The sequence below is a fragment of the Rhinoderma darwinii genome, chromosome 12, assembly GCF_050947455.1.
Source record: "Rhinoderma darwinii isolate aRhiDar2 chromosome 12, aRhiDar2.hap1, whole genome shotgun sequence".
Classification (NCBI taxonomy): Eukaryota; Metazoa; Chordata; class Amphibia; order Anura; family Rhinodermatidae; genus Rhinoderma; species Rhinoderma darwinii.
The window spans coordinates 50,809,919-50,837,508 of NC_134698.1; the positions used below are offsets into that span (position 1 = coordinate 50,809,919).

General features: G+C 41.7%; 1 protein-coding gene across 4 annotated transcripts in view; it reads left to right on the forward strand.

Moving 5' to 3' along the window:
• Window positions 1-27,590, forward strand: part of RYR3 (ryanodine receptor 3) — a 658,838-nt gene that overhangs the window by 480,155 nt on the left and 151,093 nt on the right. For all 4 annotated transcript variants that reach the window (XM_075844915.1, XM_075844916.1, XM_075844917.1 and 1 more), the window contains 2 exons: window positions 25,360-25,490; window positions 25,654-25,974. In XM_075844915.1, coding sequence (XP_075701030.1) covers window positions 25,360-25,490; window positions 25,654-25,974 — 452 coding nt within the window. The remainder of the gene's footprint in view (window positions 1-25,359; window positions 25,491-25,653; window positions 25,975-27,590) is intronic.

Below are 27,590 nucleotides of genomic sequence, written 5' to 3' on the forward strand. Positions count from 1 at the left end.
CCCACGGAAACACCGTGAGCAACAAGCGAGGTGAACGAGCCGAGTCAAACCAGGAGATGAGCGAGGTACAAAAACGCAGAGCAGAAGAATGGTCAGTAAAGCCAAGGTCAATCACAAGCAGAGGATCAGTAGTTCAAGAAGCTGCAGCAGGGCCAGGAAACCAACAGAGAAGAATCACAAGCAAAGGAGGAACAGGAAAGGCAGGTATAAATAGACAGAGGGCGGGAGCTAGCTCTGTCTGGCCAGGCTTTGATAGGCTCTCCCACTCCTAAGCCTGCCATCCTGGGTGGTGGAAGATGGAGTCAGTCTCACAGACATAGAAGCAGGTGCAGACTGATTACCTATGGGCGTCGACACAGAAGTTGTGTCTGGCAGATCCTTTACAGTACCCCCCTTTTATGAGGGGCCACCGGACCCTTTCTAGGTGGACCTGGTTTATTGGGGAACAAAGGTGGAACCTCCTGAGCAATACCCCAGCGTGAACATCCCAGGCGGGTACCCAAGTCCTCTCCTCAGGCCCGTATCCCCTCCAATGGACCAGGTACTGGAGGGAGCCTAGGACCATCCTGCTGTCCACAATCTTGGCCACCTCGAATTCTACCCCCTCAGGGGTGAGAACAGGGACCGGAGGTTTCCTCGAGGGAGCCAAGGACGGGGAGCAGCGTTTAAGGAGGGAGGCATGAAACACGTCGTGTACTCGAAAAGACGGGGGCAACTCCAGTCGGAAGGAGACAGGATTGAGGACTTCAATGACCTTGTACGGCCCTATAAACCGGGGAGCAAACTTCTTGGATGGGACTTTAAGGCGCAAATTTTTTGACGATAGCCACACCAGATCCCCGACCACAAACAAGGGGTTAGCAGAACGTCTTCTATCTGCCTGAGTCTTTTGTATGCTCTGGGACGACTCTAGGTTCTTGTGAACCTGGGCCCAGACTGTGCACAGTTCCCGATGAACGACATCTACCTCGGGATTGTTGGAACTACCAGGTGAAAGGGAGGAGAACCGTGGATTAAACCCAAAATTACAGAAAAAGGGGGAGACCCCTGACGAGTTACTGACCCGGTTATTAAGGGAAAATTCGGCGAGGGGAATGAATGAGACCCAATCATATTGACAGTCAGAGATAAAACACCTTAAATATTGTTCTAGAGACTGATTAGTCCTCTTAGTTTGGCCATTAGTTTCAGGATGGAAGGCAGGTGAGAAGGACAGATCAATCTCCAACTTTTTACAGAAGGCTCTCCAAAACAATGAAACAAATTGTACCCCTCTGTCAGAAACAATATTGACAGGAACCCCATGGAGACGCAGGATGTGTTTGACAAACAAGGTAGCTAACGTCTTAGCATTGGGTAGTTTCTTGAGGGGCACAAAGTGGCACATCTTACTGAAGCGGTCTACTACAACCCACACCACCGACTTGCCTTGAGATGGAGGCAAATCGGTGATGAAATCCATGGAGATATGGGTCCAAGATCTCCGGGGAACGGGCAAAGAACATAGTAAGCCCGCTGGTCAGGACCTGGGAGTCTTGGACCTAGCACAAACTTCACAAGCGGCGACGTAGGCCTTAACGTCTTTGAGCAACCCAGGCCACCAATAGTTTCAGGCAATGAGGTGCTTGGTACCCAGGATGCCTGGATGGCCAGATAGTGCAGAGTCATGATTTTCCCTAAGTAACCTTAGCCGGAATTGCAGGGGAACAAACAGCTTGTTCTCAGGAAGGTTCCTGGGAGCTGAACCTTGATCAGCCGCAATTTCAGAGACTAAATCAGAATCAATAGAGGAAATGATTATACCTGGACGCAAAACACAAGCAGGATCTTCCTCCGAAGGAGGGCTGGCCATGAAGCTACGCGACAGTGCATCAGCCTTAATATTTTTAGACCCAGCCCTATAGGTGACCAAAAAGTTGAATCTGGTAAAAAATAACGCCCATCGAGCTTGTCTCGGGTTTAGCCTCCGGGCAGATTCTAGGAAAACCAGATTCTTGTGGTTGGTAAGGACCGTTACCTGGTGCCTAGCCCCCTCCAGGAAGTGGCGCCACTCTTCAAATGCCCATTTAATGGCTAAAAGTTCGCGGTTGCCAATATCATAGTTACTCTCAGTGGGCGAAAACTTCCTGGAGAAGTAGGCACAGGGGCGGAGATGGGTGAGGGACCTGGTACTCTGGGACAAGACAGCCCCCACTCCCACCTCGGATGCGTCAACCTCCACGATAAATGGCTCCATTTGGTTGGGCTGAACCAGCACTGGGGCCGAGATAAAGCACTTCTTAAGGACCTCAAAAGCCTGGACAGCCTCAGGAGGCCAGTGGAGGAGATCAGCACCTTTGCGAGTGAGATCCGTAAGAGGCTTAGCGATGACCGAGAAGTTAGCAATAAATCTCCTGTAATAATTAGCAAACCCCAGGAAGCACTGTAACGCCTTCAGGGAGGCAGGTTGGACCCATTCCGCCACAGCCTGGACCTTGGCGGGGTACATGCGGAATTCATGAGGAGTGAGGATTTGACCCAAAAACGGTATCTCCTGCACCCCAAACACACATTTTTCGGTCTTAGCAAACAGTTTGTTTTCCCAAAGGGCCTGGAGCACCTTCCTGACATGCTCAATGTGGGAGGACCAGTCCTTGGAAAACACAAGTATGTCATCAAGGTACACTACAAGAAATACCCCCAGGTAGTCTCTTAAAACCTAATTTATGAAATTCTGGAAGACCGCGGGAGCATTACACAACCCAAAGGGCATGACGAGGTATTTGAAATGACCTTCGGGTGTGTTAAACGCAGTCTTCCACTCATCCCCCTCTTTGATGCGGATAAGGTTATAAGCCCCCCGTAGATCAAACTTAGAGAACCATTGGGCCCCCTGAACCTGATTGAAGAGATCAGGAATCAAAGGAAGGGGATACTGGTTCCTTACAGTGACCTTATTCAAGTTTCGGTAGTCAATGCATGGCCTAAGACCACCATCCTTCTTCCCTACGAAGAAGAAGCCAGCACCTACCGGAGAAGTAGAGGGGCGAATGTAACCCTTGGCCAGGCATTCCTGGATATACTCTCTCATGGCTTCACGTTCGGGACAAGAGAGATTAAATATCCTACCCTTAGGGAGCTTAGCTCCCGGTACCAAATCAATTGCGCAATCGTATTCTCTATGAGGTGGTAACACTTCGGAGGCCTCTTTAGAGAAAACATCAGCGAAGTCCTGAACAAACTCAGGTAGAGTGTTCACCTCCTCAGGGAGAGAAATAGAATTAACAGGAAAACATGACGTCATGCATTCATTACCCCATTTGGTAAGATCCTCAGTATTCCAGTCAAAAGTGGGATTATGCAACTGCAACCAGGGAAGGCCTAAAACCAAATCGGACGATAATCCCTGCATCACCAGTACAGAGCACTGCTCCAAATGCATGGAGCCCACAAGGAGTTCAAAAACAGGGGTATGCTGTGTAAAATAACCATTAGCAAGAGGAGTGGAGTCGATGCCCACTACCAGGACAGGTTTAGGCAAATCAATCAATGGCATAGCTAGAGACATAGCAAATTCCACAGACATGATATTAGCAGAAGACCCTGAATCCACGAAGGCACTGCCGGTAGCAGACCTACCACCAAAAGAGACCTGAAAGGGAAGCAAGATTTTATTAAGTTTCATATTTACGGGAAATACCTGTGCGCCCAAGTGACCTCCCCGATGGTCACTTAGGCGCGGAAGTTCTTCCGGCTGCTTATTCTTAGGCCTAGGACAGTTGTTCACTTGATGCTTGTCATCCCCACAGTAGAAGCATAGACCATTCTTCCTGCGGAACTCTCTACGTTGTTGGGGGGACACGGAGGCCCCGAGTTGCATAGGTACCTCCGAGTCTTCCGTGGAAGAACGAAGCAACGGAACCTTGGGAGGTATCATGGGGGAGTCAGAGGAGAAAACACATACACGTTCAAGTCGTCGTTCCCTGAGACGTTGGTAAAGTCGTACCGCTAAAGCCATAACCTGATCTAGGGAGTCAGAAGAGGGATAGCTAACTAGCAGGTCTTTCAGGGCGTTCGACAGACCCAATCTAAACTGGCACCTTAAGGCAGGGTCATTCCACCGAGAAGCTACGCACCACTTCCTAAAGTCAGAACAATACTCCTCAACAGGTCTCTTACCCTGACGTAAGGTCACCAGCTGACTCTCAGCAAAGGCAGTCTTGTCAGTCTCGTCATAAATGAGCCCGAGAGCAGAAAAGAAAAGATCAACGGAGAAAAGTTCAGGGGCGTCAGGAGCCAAGGAGAAGGCCCATTCTTGGGGCCCGTCCTGGAGCCAGGACATAATTATACCCACCCGCTGGCTCTCAGAACCAGAGGAGTGGGGCTTTAAGCGAAAATAGAGCCTACAACTCTCCCGAAAGGAGAAAAAAGTCTTCCGGTCCCCTGAGAACCGGTCAGGCAACTTGAGGTGGGGTTCAAGAGGTGAGGTGAGGGGCACTACCAGGGTAGCATCAGGCTGGTTGTCCCTCTGAGCCAGGGCCTGGACCTGTAGGGAGAGGCCCTGCATTTGCTGAGCCAGGGTCTCAAGGGGGTCCATAGTAGTGTCAGGGACCAGGGTAGACTAGGTATATGGGCTTGTGATTATGTAATGTCGGGGTAGGGAAACAGACAAGTGAGCCCTAATCTACCCGCCACTCAGTCCCTGCCTACTTGCAACGACCCGCCCTAGGCGACGGGGTACAACTGGGCGATGGTCCCTACACTCAATAGGTGCACGACAGACAAACAGACAAGGGTACAAAGAAGCCAGGGAAATGGGGAAGTTGCCCACGGAAACACCGTGAGCAACAAGCGAGGTGAACGAGCCGAGTCAAACCAGGAGATGAGCGAGGTACAAAAACGCAGAGCAGAAGAATGGTCAGTAAAGCCAAGGTCAATCACAAGCAGAGGATCAGTAGTTCAAGAAGCTGCAGCAGGGCCAGGAAACCAACAGAGAAGAATCACAAGCAAAGGAGGAACAGGAAAGGCAGGTATAAATAGACAGAGGGCGGGAGCTAGCTCCGTCTGGCCAGGCTGTGATAGGCTCTCCCACTCCTAAGCCTGCCATCCTGGGTGGTGGAAGATGGAGTCAGTCTCACAGACATAGAAGCAGGTGCAGACTGATTACCTATGGGCGTCGACACAGAAGTTGTGTCTGGCAGATCCTTTACACATGACTTTTCTTTTGTGGCCTAGTTTTTGTTAAATAATGACACAGTGTAATTTGTCAAGTGTTGGGTTGTATTTACCTAATTTTAAGACCTTCTAAGGACCAGATGTTTTTTCATTATGTCCTGATACGTAAAACCATAGAATTCAAAGAGGGTGTACCTTGTTCTTCTCATAACTGTGTGTGTGTGTGTGTGTGTGTGTGTGTGTGTGTATATATATATATATATATATATATACACTACCGTTCAAAAGTTTAGGGTCACTTAAAAATGTCCTTATTTTTGAAAGAAAAGCACAGTTTTTTTTCAATGAAGATAACATTAAAATAATCAGAAATACACTCTAAAAATTGTTAATGTGCTAAATGACTATTCTAGCTACAAACGTCTGGTTTTTAATGCAATATCTACATAGGTGTATAGAGGCCCATTTCCAGCAACCATCACTCCAGTGTTCTAATGGTACATTGTGTTTGCTAACTGTGTTAGAAGGCTAATTGAGGATTAGAAAACACTTGAAAACCCTTGTGCAATTATGTTAGCACCGCTGTAAACAGTTTTGCTGTTTAGAGGAGCTATATAACTGACCTTCCTTTGAGCTAGTTGAGAATCTGGAGCATTACATTTGTGGGTTCGATTAAACTCTCAAAATGGCTAGAAAAAGAGAGCTTTCATGTGAAACTCGACAGTCTATTCTTGTTCTTAGAAATGAAGGCTGTTCCATGCGAGAAATTGCCAAAAAAATGAAGATTTCCTACAACGGTGTGTACTACTCCCTTCAGAGGACAGCACAAACAGGCTCTAACCAGAGTAGAAAGAGAAGTGGGAGGCCCCGCTGCACAACTGAGCAACAAGACAAGTACATTAGAGTCTCTAGTTGGAGAAATAGACGCCTCACAGGTCCTCAACTGGCAGCCTCATTAAATAGCACCCGCAAAACGCCAGTTTAACGTCTACAGTGAAGAGGCGACTCTGGGATGCTGGCCTTCAGGGCAGAGTGGCAAAGAAAAAGCCATATCTGAGACTGGCTAATAAAAGGAAAATATTAATATGGGCAAAAGCACACAGACATTGGACAGAGGAAGATTGGAAAAAAGTGTTATGGACAGACGAATTGAAGTTTGAGGTGTTTGGATCACACAGGAGAACATTTGTGAGACGCAGAACAACTGAAAAGATGCTGGAAGAGTGCCTGACGCCATCTGTCAAGCATTGTGGAGGTAATGTGATGGTCTGGGGTTGCTTTGGTGCTGGCAAAGTTGGGAGATTTGTACAAGGTAAAAGGGATTTTGAATAAGGAAGGCTATCACTCCATTTTGCAACGCCATGTCATACCCTGTGGACAGCGCTTGATTGGAGCCAATTTCATCCTACAACAGGACAATGACCCAAAGCACACCTCCAAATTATGCAAGAACTATTTAGGGAAGAAGCAGGCAGCTGGTATTCTATCTGTAATGGAGTGGCCAGCGCAGTCACCAGATCTCAACCCCATAGAGCTGTTGTGGGAGTAGCTTGACCGTATGGTACGCAAGAAGTGCCCATCAAGCCAATCCAACTTGTGGGAGGGCCTTCTGGAAGCATGGGGTGAAATTTCTCCCGATTACCTCAGAAAATTAACAGCTAGAATGCCAAAGGTCTGCAATGCTGTAATTGCTTCAAATGGAGCATTCTTTGACGAAAGCAAAGTTTGAAGGAGAAAATTATTATTTCAAATAAAAATCATTATTTCTAACCTTGTCAATGTCTTGACTATATTTTCTAGTCATTTTGCAACTCATTTGATAAATATAACTGTGAGTTTTCATGGAAAACACAAAATTGTCTGGGTGACCCCAAACTTTTGAACGGTAGTGTATGTGTGCGTATATATATATATGTGTATATATATATGTGTGTATATATTTATATATATGTATGTGTGTATGTATATATATATATATATATATATATACATACATACACACACACACACACACACACACACACACACACACACACCCCCCCACACACACAAACACACACAAACAAACACTTAAGGTGCATTCGGAAAGTCTCCAGACCCTTTTACTTTTTTCACATTTTGTCATGTTGAGGCCTATGTGCTAAAATAAAAAAGTTTTCCCCCATCATTCTGCACTTAATACCCCATAATGACAAAGAGAAATCAGAATTATTTTTTTTGCAAATTTATTCAAAATGAAAAACACAAATTTCGCATGGACGTAAGTATTCAGATCTTTCGCTAAGACACTTGGAATTTAGCTCTGGGGGGCCTACCATTTCTCTGAATCATCTTTGAAATGTTTCTACACCTTGATTGGAGTCCACCTGTGGTAAATTAATTTGATTGGATAAGGCACACCCCTGTCTTTATAAGGTCTCACAGCTGACAATGCATATCAGAGCAAAAACCAAGCCATGAGGAGGAAAGAACTGTCTGTAGAGCTCAGAGACAGGATTGTGTAGAGATACAGATCTGGAGAAGGGTACAAAAAAAATTCTGCTGCACTGAAAGTTCACAAGAACTTTGGAACAACCAGGACTCTTCCTAGAGATGGCCACCCCACCAAACGAAGTAATTGGGGGAGAAGGATCTTGGTAAGGGAGGTGACCAAGAACCAAATGGTCACTCTGGCTGAGCTCCAAATATCCTGTGTGCAGATGGGAGAAAGTTCCATTGCAGCACTCCACCAGTCTGGGCTTTATGGCAGAGTGGTCAGAAAGTAGCCTCTCCTCAGTAAAACACACATGAAAGCCCATCTGGAGTTTGCAAATAAGCACCTAAAGGACTCTCAGACTATGACAAACAAAATTCTGTGGTCTGATGAAACCGAGATTGAACTTTTTGCCCTCAATTTTAAGCATCATGTCTAGAGGAAACCACACACTGTTTATCACCTGCCTGATTCAATCCCTACAGTAAAGCATGGTGGTGGCAGTATCATGCTGTGTGGTTGTTTTTCAGTGGCTGGGACAGGGAGACTCGTAAGGTTTGAGGGAAAGATGAATGGAGCAAAGTACAGAGATATTCTTAAAGAAAACCTGATCCAGAGTGCTCTGGACCTCAGACTGGGCGAAAGGTTCACCTTCCAACAAAACAATGACCCTAAGCACACAGCCAAAACAACACAGGAGTGGCTTAGGGACAACTCTATGAAGGTCCTTGAGTGGCCCAACCAGAGGCCTGATTTAAACACAATCGAACATCTCTGGAGAGACCTGAAAATGTATTTTTCCCCCCAACGGTCCCCATCCAACCTGACAGAGCTTGAGAAGTTATGCAGAGAAGAATGGCAGAAAATCCCCAAATCCAGGTGTGCAAACCTTGTGGCATCATACCCAAGACGACTGGAGGCTGTTATCGGTGCTTTAACTAAGTACGGAGTAAAGGGTCTGAATACATATGTCAATGCAATATTTTAGTTTTTCCTTTTTAATAAATTTGCAAAGATTACTAACATTCTGTTTTCACTTTGTCATTATGGGGTACTGAGTACAGAATGATGGGGAAAACTGTTTTGTTTTTTTTCTATTTTAGCACAAGGCCTAACAAAATATGAAAAAATTGAAAGGGTCTGAAGACTTTCCGAATGCACTATATACTAGTCCTTCTCAATGAATTAGAATATCATCAAAAAGGTAATTTATTTCAGTAATTTAATTCAAAAAATGAAACTCATATATTATATAGATTCATTACAAACAGTGATCTATTTCCAGCTATTTTTTTCTTTTATTGTTGATGATTATGGTAACAGTTAATGAAAACCCAAAATTTAGTGTCTCAGAAAAGTAGAATATTAAATAAGCGCAAATTCTAAAATAATTTTTAATACCGAAATGTTGGCTTACTGAAAAGTATGTACAGTATATGCCCTCAATATTTGGTCTGGGCTCCGACTCGGCATGAATTGCTGCATGAATGTGACGTGGCATGGGGGCGATCAGCCTGTGGCACTTTTGATGTGTTATGAAAGCCCAGGTTGCTTTGATATCGGCCTTCAGCTCATCTGCATTGTTGGGTCTGGTGTCTCATCTTCCTCTTGACAATACCCCATAGTTTCTCTATGGGGTTTAGGTTGGGCGAGTTTGCTGGCCAATCAAGCACAGTGATACTGTGGTTATTACACCAGGTATTGGTACTTTTGGCAGTATGGGCAGGTGCCAAGTCCTGCTGGAAAATGAAATCAGCATCTCCATAAGGCTTGTCAGCAGAGGAAAGCATGAAGTGCTCGAAAATTTCCTGGTAGACGGCTGCGCTGACTCTGGTCTTGATATAACACAGTGGACCAACACCAGCAGATGACGTAGCTCCCCAAACCATCACTGACTGTGGAAACTTCACACTGGACCGCAAGCAACTTGGATTGATGCCTCTCCACTCTTCCTCCAGACTCTGGGACCTTGATTTCAAATTTACTTTTATCTGAAAACAGGACTTAGGAAACCTTTGCAGGTGTTTTGTGTTGATTAGCTGATTAGAGTGCGACACCATGAGTCTACAGTCTTAAACTTTTACCCAATATTAAAATTTTCTGAGACGCTAAATTTGGGGTTTTCATTAACTGTTCGCCATAATCATCAACATTAAAATAATAAAAAAGGCTGGAAATTGATCAGTCTGTGTGTAATGAATCCATATAATATGAGTTTCACTTACTGCATTGAATTACTGAAATAAGTAAACTTTTAATGATATTCTAATTCATTGAGAAGAACTAGTGTGTATATACAGTGAAGGAAATAAGTATTTGATCCCTTGCTGATTTTGTAAGTTTGTCCACTGTCAAAGACATGAACAGTCTAGAATTTTTAGGCTAGGTTAATTTTACCAGTGAGAGATAGATTATATAAAAAAAAACAACTGAAAATCACATAGTCAAAATTATATATATTTATTTGCATTGTGCACAGAGAAATAAGTATTTGATCCCTTTGGCAAACAAGACTTAATACTTGGTGGCAAAACCCTTGTTGGCAAGCACAGCAGTCAGATGTTTTTTGTAGTTGATGATGAGGTTTGCACACATGTTAGATGGCATTTTGGCCCACTCCTCTTTGCAGATCATCTGTAAATCATTAAGATTTCGAGGCTGTCGCTTTTCAACTCGGATCTTCAGCTCCCTCCATAAGTTTTCGATGGGATTAAGGTCTCGAGACTGGCTAGGCCACTCCATGACCTTAATGTGCTTCTTTTTGAGCCACTCCTTTGTTGCCTTGGCTGTATGTTTCTGGTAATTGTCGTGCTGGAAGACCCAGCCACGAGCCATTTTTAATGTCCTGGTGGAGGGAAGGAGCTTGTCACTCAGGATTTGACGGTACATGGCTCCATCCATTCTCCCATTGATGCGGTGAAGTAGTCCTGTGCCCTTAGCAGAGAAACACCCCCAAAACATAATGTTTCCACCTCCATGCTTGACAGTGGGGACGGTGTTCTTTGGGTCATAGGCAGTATTTCTCTTCCTCCAAACATGGCGAGTTGAGTTAATGCCAAAGAGCTCAATTTTAGTCTCATCTGACCACAGCACCTTCTCCCAATCACTCTCAGAATCATCCAGATGTTCATTTGCAAACTTCAGACGGGCCTGTACATGTGGCTTCTTGAGCAGGGGGACCTTGCGGGCACTGCAGGATTTTAATCCATTACGGCGTAATGTGTTACCAATGGTTTTCTTGGTGACTGTGGTCCCAGCTGCCTTGAGATCATTAACAAGTTCCCCCCGTGTAGTTTTCGGCTGAGCTCTCACCTTCCTCAGGATCAAGGATACCCCACGAGGTGAGATTTTGCATGGAGCCCCAGATCGATGTCGATTGACCGTCATTTTGTATGTCTTCAATTTTCTTACTATTGCACGAACAGTTGTCTCCTTCTCACCCAGCATCTTACTTATGGTTTTGTAGCCCATTCCAGCCTTGTGCAGGTCTATGATCTTGTCCCTGACATCCTCAGAATGCTCTTTGGTCTTGCCCATGTTGAAGAGGTTAGAGTCAGACTGATTAATTGAGTCTGTGGCCAGGAGTCTTTTATACAGGTGACCATTTAAGACAGCTGTCTTTAATGCAGGCACCAAGTTGATTTGGAGCGTGTAACTGGTCTGGAGGAGGCTGAACTCTTAATGGTTAGTAGGGGATCAAATACTTATTTCTCTGTGCACAATGCAAATAAATATATATAATTTTGACTATGTGATTTTCAGTTTTTTTTTTTTATATAATCTATCTCTCACTGGTAAAATTAACCTAGCCTAAAAATTCTAGACTGTTCATGACTTTGACAGTGGGCAATCTTACAAAATCAGCAAGGGATCAAATACTTATTCACTTCACTATATATATATATATATATATATATATATACAGTGAAGGAAATAAGTATTTGATCCCTTGCTGATTTTGTAAGTTTGCCCACTGTCAAAGACATGAACAGTCTAGAATTTTTAGGCTAGGTTAATTTTACCAGTGAGAGATAGATTATATTTAAAAAAAAAACTGAAAATCACATAGTCAAAATTATATGTATTTATTTGCATTGTGCACAGAGAAATAAGTATTTGATCCCCTACCAACCATTAAGAGTTCAGCCTCCTCCAGACCATTTACACGCTCCAAATCAACTTGGTGCCTGCATTAAAGACAGCTGTCTTAAATGGTCACCTGTATAAAAGACTCCTGTCCACAGACTCAATTAATCAGTCTGACTCTAACCTCTACAACATGGGCAAGACCAAAGAGCTTTCTAAGGATGTCAGGGACAAGATCATAGACCTGCACAAGGCTGGAATGGGCTACAAAAGCATAAGTAAGACGCTGGGTGAGAAGGAGACAACTGTTGGTGCAATAGTAAGAAAATGGAAGACATACAAAATGACTGTCAATCTACATCGATCTGGGGCTCCATGCAAAATCTCACCTCGTGGGGTATCCTTGATCCTGAGGAAGGTGAGAGCTCAGCCGAAAACTACACGGGGGGAACTTGTTAATGATCTCAAGGCAGCTGGGACCACAGTCACCAAGAAAACCATTGGTAACACATTACGCCGTAATGGATTAAAATCCTGCAGTGCCCGCAAGGTCCCCCTGCTCAAGAAGGCACATGTACAGGCCCGTCTGAAGTTTGCAAATGAACATCTGGATGATTCTGAGAGTGATTGGGAGAAGGTGCTGTGGTCAGATGAGACTAAAATTGAGCTCTTTGGCATTAACTCAACTCGCCGTGTTTGGAGGAAGAGAAATGCTGCCTATGACCCAAAGAACACCGTCCCTACTGTCAAGCATGGAGGTGGAAACATTATGTTTTGGGGGTGTTTCTCTGCTAAGGGCACAGGACTACTTCACCGCATCAATGGGAGAATGGATGGAGCCATGTACCGTCAAATTCTGAGTGACAACCTCCTTCCCTCCACCAGGACATTAAAAATGGCTCGTGGCTGGGTCTTCCAGCATGACAATTACCAGAAACATACAGCCAAGGCAACAAAGGAGTGGCTCAAAAAGAAGCACATTAAGGTCATGGAGTGGCCTAGCCAGTCTCCAGACCTTAATCCCATCGAAAACTTATGGAGGGAGCTGAAGATCCGAGTTGCCAAGCGACAGCCTCGAAATCTTAATGATTTACAGATGATCTGCAAAGAGGAGTGGGCCAAAATTCCATCTAACGTGTGCAAACCTCATCATCAACTACAAAAAACGTCTGACTGCTGTGCTTGCCAACAAGGGTTTTGCCACCAAGTATTAAGTCTTGTTTGCCAAAGGGATCAAATACTTATTTCTCTGTGCACAATGCAAATAAATATAAATAATTTTGGCAATGTGATTTTCTGTTTTTTTTTTAAATATAATCTATCTCTCACTGGTAAAATTAACCTAGCCTAAAAATTCTAGACTGTTCATGTCTTTGACAGTGGGCAAACTTACAAAATCAGCAAGGGATCAAATACTTATTTCCTTCACTGTATGTGTATATATATATATATATATATATATATATATATGTGTGTATATATATATACATATATATGTGTGTGTGTGTGTGTATATATATATATATATACATGGGCAACACTCTAACTAACAAAGTGAAAAATACAGACTTTTATTAGCCCCTTCTTTTTTAGTCTACATTTTTAACTTTCTTAAACTTGTCTTGCAGCCTATTTCTTTGTCTTTATCTTGAGAGGATCTGAAGTCAGAGTCTTTAAGACTTGCACCCTATCCAGTGGGTACTAATATTGATAATGTTTTTTTATTTTTTGAGATTCAGTTTTTATGTATCCTGTACTCACAGAAGCTGTATCTTGCCATCAAAGCCGATTCTGTCAGGTGAGGTGCGCTGGCTGCTTCGGGGGAAAGCTGGCCCTGTGTGAAGAACTTAGTTGTGATTGTTATTAGCTGGAGCCGTCATTCCATTTGACTTGACTGAATCGGCTTTGATGGCAAGATACAGCTTCTTTGTATACAGGATACTTAGTACCTGTATCTCAAAAAGTAAAATGTTTTTAAAAATAAAATAAAAACCTATTTAAAAGTTGCTTAAAATCACATTTAAAGGGATTGTCTACATCCTATTTGTTTTATTAGTTCATTTATAAAAGAGGAAACCATACAGATTTTTAATATATGCATAAATAATATTCTGATCACATACCTTTCTTATATCAGGCAGTTGCCTTTGTCTAGAAAAAAAAATGCTATAGCCCACAGATTAGTCCATAGAGACGTATCCATAGGATAACTGAATGGACTAAAAATGGCGGCAGTCATGTGACCCACATTATGTGACGCCTGATATTCAGGTATCGCTGTCCAGGTTTATAACCGGTAAATAGTAGATTATTGAGGAGCAGAAGTTATAAAGTATTTCTACATACAGAAGCATCTCATCATGTCGGTCAGTATCTGTGAGGAGCAGCTCTTAGATTCTTCTCCCTGTCTCCTCTGTGTGTTGTATTTTTATTTATATTTAACTTTATTAACAACATGACAACATCCCCTAGAAACAGGCAGCCATTTTAAAAATCATCTAGGGACAGTAAAAACAAGCACAGTGAAGTAATTGTTCATCATTACTCCACCATTACTCCTATTCACTTACCCCATGCATGTGTTCTCTATGTAGCCCCAACACATGTATTTTATGTAAGGCTGCTACTAACTGAATGCTAGGGGTCACACAATGTACGTGGCAGCAATTAAGGGGAAGTATGGATCGGGCTCACGCGCCATACTCAGCAGAGAATGTTTTACCAGAGAAATGCAACTCAGATTTATTGCCCTGATTCTGCAGTTTTAGGCAATATCCCTCATGGTGCTCTAGCATTCTAATGGACTGAAGCACCGGCCTCAGAAGCAAAGGAGCACCTAATGGATTTTGGGGCCTTGTGTTTATTAGAATACATTTTAGGCACCATGTCAGGTTTGAAGGGCTCTTGCGATGCCAAAACAGTGGAAATCCACCAAAAGTGACCCCATTTGGGAAACTACACCCCTCAAGGAAATTATCTAGAGGTATATTGAGCATTTTGACCACACAGGTTAATTGCAGAAATTCTTGGTAATAGTCCGTGAAGTTTTTTCAAAGAAAATGTTGGCTTAGCTAGTTTTTTCTCATTTCCACAAGGACTAAAGGGGAAAAAGCACCACAACATTTGTAAAGCAATTTCTCCCGAGTAAAACAATACCCCACATATGGTCATAAACGGCTGTTTGGGCACGCGGCAGGGGTTAGAAAGGAAAAGAGCGCCATTTGGCTTTTGGTGTTCAAATTTAGCAGGAATGGTCTGCGGAGGCCATGTCGCATTTGCAAAGCCCTGAGGGGACAAAACAGTGGAAACCCCCTACAAGTGACCCCATTTTGCAAACTACACCCATTGAGGAAATTATCTAGAGGTATAGTGAGCATTTTGACCACACAGTTTTTTTGCAGAAATTATTGGAATTAGGCCGTGAAAATGAAAAGCTACATTGTTTCAAAGAAAATGTAGGTTTAGCTAATTTTTTCTCTTTTCCACAAGGACTAAAGGAGAAAAAGCACCACAGCATTTGTAAAGCAATTTTTCCTGAGTAAAACAGTACCCCACATTTGGTCATAAATGGCTGTTTGGACACACGGTAGGGCTTAGAAGGGAAAGAGCGCCATTTGTCTTTTGGAGCTCAAATTTAGCAGGAATGGTTTGCGGAGGCCATGTCGCATTTGCAAAGCCCTGAGGGGACAAAACAGTGGAAACCCCCTACAAGTGACCCCATTTTGGAAACCACCCCTTGAGGAATTAATCTAGTGGTGTAGTGAGCATTTTTACCCCACAGGTGTTTCATAGAATTTATTAGAATTGGGCAGTGAAAATAAAAACAATCCCTTTTCTTCAATAAGACACAGTTTAGCTCAAAATTTTTCATTTTCTCAAAAAATAAAGGAAAAAAAGAACCCCAACCTTTGTAAAGCAATTTCTCCCGAGTATGGCAATACCCCATTTGTGGTCATAAACTGCAGTTTGGGCACAGGGCAGGGCTCAGAAGGGAAGGAGTGGCATTTTTGCTTTTGGAGTGCAGATTTTGCTGAATTGGTTTCTGGTCGCTACGTCGCAATTGCAAAGCCCCTGTGAAAACAAAACAGTGGAAATCCCCCCAGAAGTGACCCCATTTTGGAAACTACACCCCTCAAGGTATTCACTTAGGGGTGTAGTGAACATTTTAACCCCGCAGGTGTTTTGCAGAAATTAGTGTGCACTCGTTGAAGAGTGAATTTTTTTTTTTTTTACATAGATATGCCAATATGTGGTGCCCAACTTGTGCCACCATAACAGGACAGCTCTCTAATTCTTATACTGTGTTTCCCGGTTTTAGAAATACCCTACACGTGGCCCTAATCTTTTGCCTGGACATTCAATCAGGTTCAGCGGTGAAAGAGTACCATGCGAAGTTGAAGCCTAATTTGGCGTCTTACAAAGTATTGGTTCACAATTGCAGAGGTTCTGATGTGAAATAATAAAAAAAGAAAACCTGAGAAGTGACCCCATTTTGGAAACTACACCCCTCAAGGCATTTATTAAGGGGTGTAGTGAGCATTTTCAACCCACAGGTCTTTTCCATAAATGATTGCGCTGCAGAGGCTGCAAAGTAAAAAAACATTCCCTAGATATGCCATTTCAGTGGTAGAAATGTTGTGCCCAGCTTGTACCACTGGATAAACACCCCCAAAAAATTGTTAAAATGGTTCTCCCAGGTATGGCAATGCCATATATGTGAATGTAAACTGCTGTTTGGGCACACTGTAGGGTTCAGAGGGGAGGGAACGCCATTTGGCTTTTGGAGAGTGGTTTTGTTTGTAGTAGTTTTGTTTGTGGTCTTTTAGTTTATAATATGGGGGCATATGTAAGCTGGGCAGAGTACATCAGGGGCATAGTCAGGTGGTATAATAATGGGGTAAAAAAAACAATAAAATAATCCATAGATATTTGTTACGCTGTGAAGCAATGCTTTATGCACAGGCCAGTGTTGCACTGATAAATGGTGTCCTTATCCCCCTTTTGGTCCACGCTCTGCACCTATGCAGTTTGGGGAATTTTGGTGGGTACTGTTGTCCTGGTATAATACAAGCACCCTCGCTTCCAGCAGATATGTTTGTGCCCTCCCCTTCCTGTTTCCCTAATTTTAGGGCCTTTTTAATTAGCCTCTTGAAACAGAAGAAATGTTCCCCCTCGGGCCTGCACAACTGCATATTTTTATTTCCTGACTTATTGTAGCCTTAACTAATTTTATTTTTTGATAGACGTACTGGTATGAGGAATTTTATTTTGTGGGACGAGATGTCGTTTTTATTGGTACCATTTTGGGGTACAAGCAACTTTTTGATTACTTTTTCTCCTATTTTTTGGGAGGCCAGATGACAAAAAAAACTGCAATTCTGGCATTGTTTTTTAGGGGTTTTTTTTATACAGTGGTCACCATGCGTTCTAAATTACCTGTTAACTTTATTCTGCGGGTCAGTACGATTCCGGCGATACCCTTTTATAGGACTTTTTTTTATGTTTTACAACTCTTTGCACAATAAAATTACTTTTGTAAAAAGAATGTATTTTTTCTGTCGCCAAGTTGTGAATACCATAACGTTTTAATCTTTTCATTGATGGAGCTGTACGAGGGCTTGTTTTTTGCGAGATGAGCTATAGTTTTTATAGGTACCATTTTTGGATACATACGACGTTTTGATCACTTTTTATTCCAATATTTGTAAGGCAAAGTGACCAAAAAACAGAAAATATGATATCGTTTTTTATGCTTGTTTTTTTACGCTGTTTACCGTGTGGAATAAATAACATCATATTTTTATAGTTCAGGCCGTTACGGTTGTGTCGATACCAAATATGTATGGTTTATTTTATTTTTTTCAATAATAAAGGACTTGATAAGGGAAAAGTGCAATTGTATTTTATTTTATTACTCAAAACTTTTATTATATGTTTTAGAACTTTTTTTTAAACTTTTTTATATACTTTTTTTAAGTCCCACTAGGGGACTTGAAGGTCCAACTGTCTGTTTTTTGTTTCTAATACATTGCACTACCTATGTAGTTCAATGTATAAGGTCAGTTATTCACTGACAGCAAGCCGATTAGGCTTCCCCTCCCGGCGGGGCCTAATCAGCTCCCATAATGGCAGAACAGGAGGCCATTGTTAGGCCTCCTGTTGCCATAGCAGCAGTCGGCAGCCCTGATTGCATGGCAGGGCTGCCGATCTTCTGGCAACCTCTAAGATGCAGCGACCGCTTTCAATCACTGCATCTAAGGTTAATGGCAGGGATCGGAGCTAGCTCCTGTTCCTAGCATTACAGGTGGATGTTAGCTGTAACATACGCCTTCTGTGCTAGGCAGAACGGGAGGCCAGTATTAGGCCTCCAGTTGCCATTGCAGCCACCGGAACCCCGGCAATTTCATTGCTGGGGTGCCGATGAGCTTCAAACACCATAAATGCAGTGATCGCTTTCGACCGCTGCATTTAAGGGGTTAATGGCGGGGATCAAAGCTAATTTCGGTCCCTGCCATTACAGCCGGATGTCAGCTGTAATACACCGCTGACATCCGGCGATGATGGCACCGACTCAGTATGGTTACGGCAAAATGCGGGGAGCACTAGCTTTCCATGACGTATCCATACGACAAATGTCGGGAAGGGGTTAAAGGAAAAATGGGAAAAGTTTTTTGTTTTTTTAAGTATTTTAATAATTTTTTAGGTTTTGTAGACTAGTTTCTCAGACCTTTTTTTAGTCCCCCTAGGGGATTTGATGGTACAATCATGTATACAAATGTATTATAGTATATTGTCATTTTTACAGGCTTCCACAGGCTTCTTACAGAGGCAGAAAGAAGGCAGACCTGGGGGCCTTCATAAGGGCCCCCGGGCTGCCATGACAACCATCGGCACTCCACGATCACAGTCTTTTTTTTCTTATTTATTTTTATCTTTTGATTGTAGTATTATTTTTTTTTATGTCCTATACATTTTCTGTTTAAGAGGGCAGCATTCTTGCCTGAGCTGCTGTTAACAGCATTTAGAAAGGTGCATTACTGCAGCCACATTGACCATATAAACCTGTGAACAGGAGGGGACCCATTGACATCCATAGGAGAGTCTTCTATGCTTGTTCTGTCACCTGTGCAGAAGTCACTGTGGAGGAAAAGATAGGAGGGGAGCTGTGTCGATCACCTATTATCAATGGTGGATCCTGTGTTACCTGTAATTGTACTCCTTCCTGTGATGATAATGAGATGACTTCTGAGAAGTTATCTCTACAGAACAGGAAGTGTCAGTCTATTTTGAGGCACAGTGGCCAGAGTGAAAACTGCTAGATTTTAGAGTATTTTTTTAATACAGATAATGACAAAGAAAATAATAAAAAAAATCACCCAAAATTCTTACAAAATATATCTAACATAAAAACTTAATTTAAACAATAGGCCATTTTTTGATGACACATTCCCTTTAACCCTTTCTCGTCGCTGATCTGTAGATCTACGTTGGGAAAGGGTATTTAAATATGGCGCTTGCTCAGAAGCGGAGGGGGCACCATAGCCGGCAGGTCTCTGCTGTGTTGCACAGCAGGGACCCAGCGACAATGCAAAATTTTTGATCCCAACCATTTAACCCCTCAGATGCCGGTGTCAGATGTGACCACATGGATATGTGGGGTTTTTACTGCACCTTTTGCTTCGGGGCCGGTCACCGACTCCCACGATGAGTTCGTGGGAGCCGGTGTACTCCTATAGCAGCTGGGAGCCTTGTGAACACTCCCATGCCTGCTATAGGAAGATTGATATTGAGACCTGCCTGTGGCAAGTCTCAATGGCAATGTACTGATTTTGCCATAGACTGTAATATTATGATATTGCAGTCTATGGCATAAGCGATCTTTATTTAGCCCTCGGGGGGCTAAATAAAAGTTAAAAAAAATGTAAAAAACTTTTTGGGAAAAAATATAAAAATTCAAATCACCCCCCTTTCCCTAGATCACATATAAAAAAATAAACAATAATAAACATAAACACATTAGGTATCCCTGCGTCCGAAAATGCTCCGAACTATAAAAGTCAAAAAATATTTATCCAATACTGTGAATGTCGTGTGGGAAAAAAGGTCAAAATGGCAGAATCACCATTTTTTTTTGCCATTTCAACCGCACAAACAAATTGAATAAAATGTGATCGAAATGCTCGACATTCCCCAAAATTGTATTAATAAAAACTACATCTTTCCACATACAAAAATATGTATTACACAGCTCTGTACACAGAAATATAAATAAGTTATGGGGGTCACAATATAGCGATGCATAAAAAAGTTTATTTAAAAATGTACATTTTTTTTAAAGGTTGTTCTAACCCACAGAATAAAGATAATGTGTCATTTTTACCGTGCATTGAACAACGTAAAAAAGAAACCCATAAGAAAATGGCAGAACTGCTGGTTTTTTCTAATTCCACCCCTTTCTGAATTTTTTTCCAGCTTCCCAGTACATCACACATAATATTAAATAGTGCCATTAGACAGTACAACTTGTCCCGTAAGAATGAAGCCCTCATATGGCTGTGTCAACGACAAAATAAGAGTTATGACTTTTTGAAGGCGGGAAGGAAAAAACAAAAGCATAAAAACGAAAATTAGTCTGGTACTGAAAGGGTTAAACAGCAGTAGAATGAGAAATTTCCTTGTGAATGACCTTCGTGATAATGACAAATGTGGAAGACTGCACTGACAGGGGAACATCTATAAGTAACATAAATAAGCAACCAAATATATTTATGTCTAAAAATAAATAGAAGATTAAACTATAATTTATAATGGCGACAGCACACTGCGGACACTAATGCCACCTAAGCCACTAAAGATAAATAAATATGCATTACTGCTAAATCTACTTACAATAGGAAGGTTCTTCGCGCACATTTTGATCAAATTGTGTGAGCCCACCTGCCATGACAGGGCAACCTCTGTGGGGTGGAAACCTATGCTGCACATACACCCAGAACTGGGACTAAGTCTACATATACTTGGGGATTGTAGGAACCAGCATTAAACTAATTAAAATCACCAAGGGCAGAATGGGAGGCGTGCAAGATCAAAAAACGTAGGCAGTCACTAACGCCACATATATGAATCACATAAACAACACAAAAGTTAGAGCAGCACATTCCAACAAAATTAAACACAATGTGTATACAGGTGCAAGAACGCCTGTGACTGCAAATTTATACAGCACACTGCAAACACGAATCCCACCTAAGCCACTAAATATAAATAAATATGCATTACTGTTAAATCTACTTACAATAGAGAGGTTCTTAGTGCACATTTTGATCAAATTGTGCGAGCCCACCTGCCACGATGAGACAACCTCTATGAGGTGGGTACCTATGCTGCAAATACCCCCAGATACCCATATACCAGTTACCTATATATTTATATATACACACATATAAATAGTTTATTATTTTATTTGGAAAAATAAAATATGTGTGTGTGTGTGTGTGTATGTATATATATATATATCATATTTATGTTTTCCCCTTTAAGCACAAAAAGGATTTGATGACAACTGTAATTCACAACTGGAGGGAGATTCTCAGGAGAGTATGACAATGATGTGTATTTATTGGAGATTCTGCAGACTTGCAATTAACCTCTGTTGCCTTGCGGGGGTGCAGCTTATTAGCAAAGTATCACATGAGAGAGCGCAATTTTTCAGTAACACGTTCTGTTTGTGCACCCAGGAGAGGACATGGAAAATATTTACACTGCAAATTTCACCTGATAATACGTTTGTGTTATTATTCTGTCATATCTATTGTTGTTGTGTGAAAAGAGATTGAATTTGTTAAGAGTCGCTTTTCAGAAAAAATGACTAGTTGGTGAATTGATCTTTAAACAATTTCCAAGGATACAAAAGCTGGTTGCCTGTCTAAGCTCTGAAGGGAATATCCTATGTACGTGGGTTTCTTAGCTTAGAAAATCTTAATAAGTAAATGGCGGTGAATTGCACTGAGGGTTGTGACCCTGTGTATTATGTTGAGTCTCAGTATAATATAGAATGAAGTGTTTGCTGGCACTCAGCAGGGATGATTCTGATATCTATATCCTTACCCCGTTGCTGAGTACATAAGATTAGCATTTGATGTCCTGTCGCGTCACTCCTACCTGCTTCAGTACTTAGTACAGGTGATCGAGTGGGAGGAGGCGGTTTCCTGCAACGATCCAAAAAAGCTTTTGTTCCTTAAGAAGAGGCTACAACGGAGCAGGCTGTTACAACTTAGTATGCTGAGAGGGCCTGTTCACATCACCGTCGGGTTCCTTTTGGGGTTTCCGTTCATCCATTCCATCAAAGGAATATATGAACGGAAACCCCAAACGGAACCCGACGGTGATATGAACAGGCCCTGATGTCACTTTCACGCTGTAGCATTTTGCTTCAGTATTTTGAAGCCAAAACCAAGAATGGAAAATAAACAGAAAAAGTTAATAAAAACATTTCTACCTCTTATGTGTTTTGGACCCATTTAGGGCCTGTTCACATCAGCGTTCATTTTCCGTTGATGGGTTCCGTCCGACCTTTCCGTCAGAGGAACCCTTTAACGGAAAGGCAAACAGAAACCATAGCTTCAGTTTGCATTACCATTGATTTCAATGGTAATTCTTCCGTGGCTAATGGTTTCCGTTTGTCTCCGTTCCGTAAGGTTTCCGGTTTTTTTACGGAATCAATAGCATAGTCGACCGTGCTATTGTTTCCGCTAAAAACATGGAAACCTTACGAAACGGAGACAAACGGAAACCATTAGCAACGGAAATCTATGTTAATGCAAACGTAAGCTATGTTTTCCATTTGCCTTTCTGTTAACGGGTTCCTCCGACGGAAAGGTCTGACGGACCCATCAACGGAAAACGAATGCTGATCTGAACAGATCCTTATCATTTTGACTTTTAAATATTGATGCAAAATACTGACCAAATATACTGTTGTGTGAAAGTGGCCTAAGTCTTATTTCTCAATATCTAAGGGTGCCACGTATTTGCCCTGAACCCTTTAACTCCATTGTCTGTGTTTTTATAACCGTTGCAAAGGCTGTAATAATAGACATTCTGCCACATACGCACAGACTGCGTGGCGGTGAGGAAAATTCCATCTGGATAAATTGCTAGAAATGTCAGTCGTCTAAATGTTTTTTTTTACTTTTATTGAGGCCGACGTGTAGCAACTAAATTGCCTGTCAAAAAGAACAGACAGCAAGCTGTGAGATAGCCAATCAATGCAACATACCAGCAGCTTAATTCAGGCAACAGGGAGGAAAGCCAGCGGGAGAAGAACATAAATAAATACCTCGCGCTGATTAATTGGGTTTTCTATCTCTGTATCATTTAAGCCACATGGACAAAATCAAAGATTTTACTTCAGGGCCGCTGATGGAATAAGTTAACCATAAGTACCCGTATCCACAGTTTAATTAATTGAGGTGTCAATTGTCGATGCAGATAAATGCACATTAGCAGGTATTCCAGTCTGTCAAAGCATATTTTCAATTATTTGCTCAAAACTTTTCGTGCCATTAGGGTGCACAAAAAACCCCACTATGAGATTTATCAAAACTGGTTCACAGGAAAAGTGGAGTAGTTATCCTTAGCAACCAATCTGGTTCAAGCTCTCATTTTACAGGGGCCATTTTGAAAATGAAAAAAGCAATGTGATTGCTTGCTATAGCCTAGAGAACATTCAGCAGCACAAGGGAAATTCTAAAATTTTTGTGGAGCTGCACATAGAATGTGTAAATTAATTTTTTTATCTATTAAGTTAAACAACTTATATCTTCAAGTAAACCTAACCACACACGAGGTTGTGAGTGATTTGTATGTTGTTTCTTTTGCTTATATTCCAAATGGGTGAATTTAGAAGTGAGCCAACAATTATAATGGAATATTGTCCAGGACATATAAATGTGATTAATATTAAGTTTAATGGCATTTGTCAGGATCTTGCCAATGATAGTAAAATTTTAATAAAACAATGATGGCTTTGCACACTGTCACATCTAAAATGACACTGACACCATGTTACTAATGTCATTATTCGTAAACATATTTTCTTTTTGTTGTCTAGTGCACCCGAAGGTGGAAGAATTTGTGAGGTCCTAGACTGTAATGAGATTGTTTGGATAAGCTACCACAATAATATTAATATGTTACAGTAGTGACAAAAAGAGCTTTTCTAATTCGACCAAGAGTTCGCCCATTCTGAACAGTTGTAGTCAGTGTGTGTGTGTGTGTGTGTGTGTGTGTGTGTGTGTGTGTGTGTGTGTGTATTATGCACATACGTATTACTTGCTTGTTTTTAATTAGCTGAATATTACTAGGGTTTTACATTTTCAGAAATCAATACTGTCCTTTATGTTAAGGCCCAACTAAGAATCATTCGTAGTATATTCCTTGTAAGTGCTAATTGTGTGTTTCTGTATTTTCTAACCTGTAGTTCAGATGTCAGAAGGTTATATATATTGAGTGGTTCAAGCATACTATAGGTTTCTGTAGCGTGACTGTGCATATTCCCCTTTTTCATTATATTATATTTTCATACAATGGATTTTTCGAGTGGAAAAAACTGATGTGGATTTGCATGAGAAATGAACCTTGAATTTTTTGCCACGGATTTGCGTTTCACACAAATTAGACCCATTTAATTTTCGCGAGGAAACCATGTTGAGAAGTGACATGACACCACAATTTTTTTTTTTGTGTAAAGTGGTTTCAAATCCGTGCCCATAAAATTCTGCAGCTAATGAACAATGGGGGAGGGGCGTTTTCTGATTAAAATCAATGGGACGCTGTTTCTGTGATAGCGGTACGAAATACAAGCAGTTTCCATGCCAAAATCTGCGTTAAAATCCGTTGTGTGAACGTGCTCTGAAAATGGAAAATAAATGCCCCAAATATACTGCTATATTATAATTGTGTACTGCAGGTAACCAGGTTATTTTTATAAGACAACCCATTTTCATATGCCTAAATAGAGCATATGGAAGTCATAAGGGGGGAGGGGTTTGAATGGCTGGCATGTATATGTGTTTGGCACATGTCTGGCATTATTTTTTCATTGTTCCATGTCTACTGATTCATTATTTAAGGATTAGAGTGTACTTTTATACTAGAGCAAAAACCTATTCTAGGTATCTCCATAAAAAACTTTTAGGGCCATTTATATGTGCAGAATGCATCTGTCCCATGACAGACATCAATCTTTTATAAGAATTAATTTTCATAAGTGGTTGCATTGTTGTGTTAAAAATTGTGATACTGCAAGTAAGGCCCCATGCCCACGACCATAGATTTCTTTCGTAATTACGGACCCATTCATTTTTATTGACCTCGGACACCTTCCTGTATATTTCCGGGAAGGTGTCCGTGCCGTAGAAAGGATCCGCAAAAGATAGGACATGTCCTATTTTTTACTTTTTACGGACCGTGCTCCCATACTTTATATAGAAGCACGGCCCGCAGATGCGGGCGGCTGTCCGTGTCCGTAATCACGGAACGTGATTACGGGCGCGGTCGTGTGCATGGGGCATTAGAGAATGGGTTTACATTTATTTTTTCCTCCTGATGGTATCCATTGAAACAATTACACTTTAACTTTACAGACAGAGACCAGCCTTGGGAGAATGTTTGGCAGCAGTGGCCGGAGCCATACCTGTAGCTTTTCTTGAGCCATCACTAAACCACAACAACCCTCTCACAGTTTTTAACACTAAATCACCCAGAGAGAGAGCCAGTAAGTATAATTATAACATATATATATATATTTTTATATATATATATATATATATATATATATATATATATATATATATATATATATATAATGAATATTAAGACGTGTTTTTGCAATAGAATAATCAAGAATGTTGATTTTAATGGTGATATATGGATTCCAGTTCTAGGTATGCCGGACACAGTTGAAGAGATGTGTCCAGATATGCCTCACTTGGAAGGTTTGATGAAGGAGATTAATGATCTGGCTGAGTCTGGAGCCAGGTATACGGAGATGCCACACGTTATTGAAGTTGTCCTGCCCATGTTATGCAACTATCTTTCCTACTGGTGGGAGAGAGGAACAGAAAATGTACCAGAAAATGCCAGGCCGTGCTGTACTCAAGTGACCTCCGAACATCTAAGTGTCATCTTGGGCCACATCCTGAAAATCATTAACAACAACCTGGGAATAGATGAAGCTTCCTGGATGAAGAGAATTGCTGGTAATCCTACATGTGATGATCTCTACATTCCCGTCCTTAAACATTGTCCATCTTACATCACTGGCCAGACACTCGGTTTGAAAATCTTTTTCACAAAGTATTAGTGGCATTATGTGCAAATCCACTTGACATTTATCCTGCCACTGACAGACAATTTACTTTATATAGGATTCATATTAGTCTGGAGCAAAAACAAAAAGTACTGTGAGCCTTGCTGCCTGAAAAGCTTTAGCCGTTCTTTGGTTATCCTCTGCAAGGTCTCAGTGTCCCTTTATTGATCCAGAAACACTACCCTCTTTATTTTACTTTCTTGAGCACAAAATTATGCCATTTTCACTAGGTGATGGAGCTCTATAATTTGTATATGGAATACTATATTACTATACGGTTTTATGTAACAAGAGCTTCAGATAATCTGTTTTTATTAAGGATATGTCAGTTACAAGGACAATACAATTTTCATAATAATCGGATGACAAAGTTGGGCATAGTATTATATAGGGAATACACAATATTATCAAAGAATAAAAAATAAACTTTGTCAGTATTTAGTCTTACAGACCTCTTGTTAGAAAGGCTACAAGGTCTACATCAGTGGTCCCCAATCACCGGGCCGCGGACCAATACCGGGCTGTGGATCATTTGGTACCGGGCCACGGGCGGATACACTGCGTGAAGTTACACTGCGTATACGCTCCGGTGGCCTCCAGGAGTTCCAGGCGAAAAAACCACATCAAACTGCTAGCAGGCCGGCCTTTTAGGATGACGTTTCATCCCATGTGACCGCTGCAGCATGTAATTGCCTGCAGCAGTGGTCACATGGGATGAAGCGTCATCCCAGGAGGCTGACCCTCTGATGTCATCCAGGCCGGCCTCCTGGGATGACGTTTCATCCCATGTGACCACCGCTACAGCCTGTGATAAGCTGCAGCGGTCACATGGGATGAAACGTCATCCCAGAAGGAAGGCTTAGATGAAGAAACACAGACTGTTGGGTAAGTAAAAGATTTTATTTTTTTCTGAGTTGCGTTTTTTGCGGCGGAATAGCTGCGATTCCGCAGCAATAACCGCAAAAACTGCTATTTGTTGCGGGTTTTACTTCCCATTGAATTCAATGGGGAAAACTCACAACAAATAAGCAGCGTTTACGCAGATACAATTGACATGCTGCGGTATTAAACTCTGCACCGCAGCTCAATTTCTGAGTGTTTTTGCCGCTCAGTATTTATACAGCATGTGGATGAGATTTGTTTTATCTTATCTACTTTGCTGCTACTGTATTATGCTGCAGATTCTCCGCAACGAATTCCGTTGCGGAAAATCTGCAGTATTTATGCAATGTGTGAAATGACCCAAAGCATTTTTTCATTTTTATTTCATTTCCATTTAGTTACAGTCTGCAGAGTGTTTTGTAATGCGCGTGATCCCCACCCGCTGGTCCATGGAAAAATTGTCTTTCATAAAACTGGTCCTTGGTGCAAAAATTTTTGGGGACCACTGATCTACATGACAACACTTCCCCTAGTGTGATCTGGCAGCTGTGTTAATTTTTTTTCTAGAAATAACCGTTTCTTATACCAAGTATTTTGCCATTTCCTTCTTATTAGCACATCTAC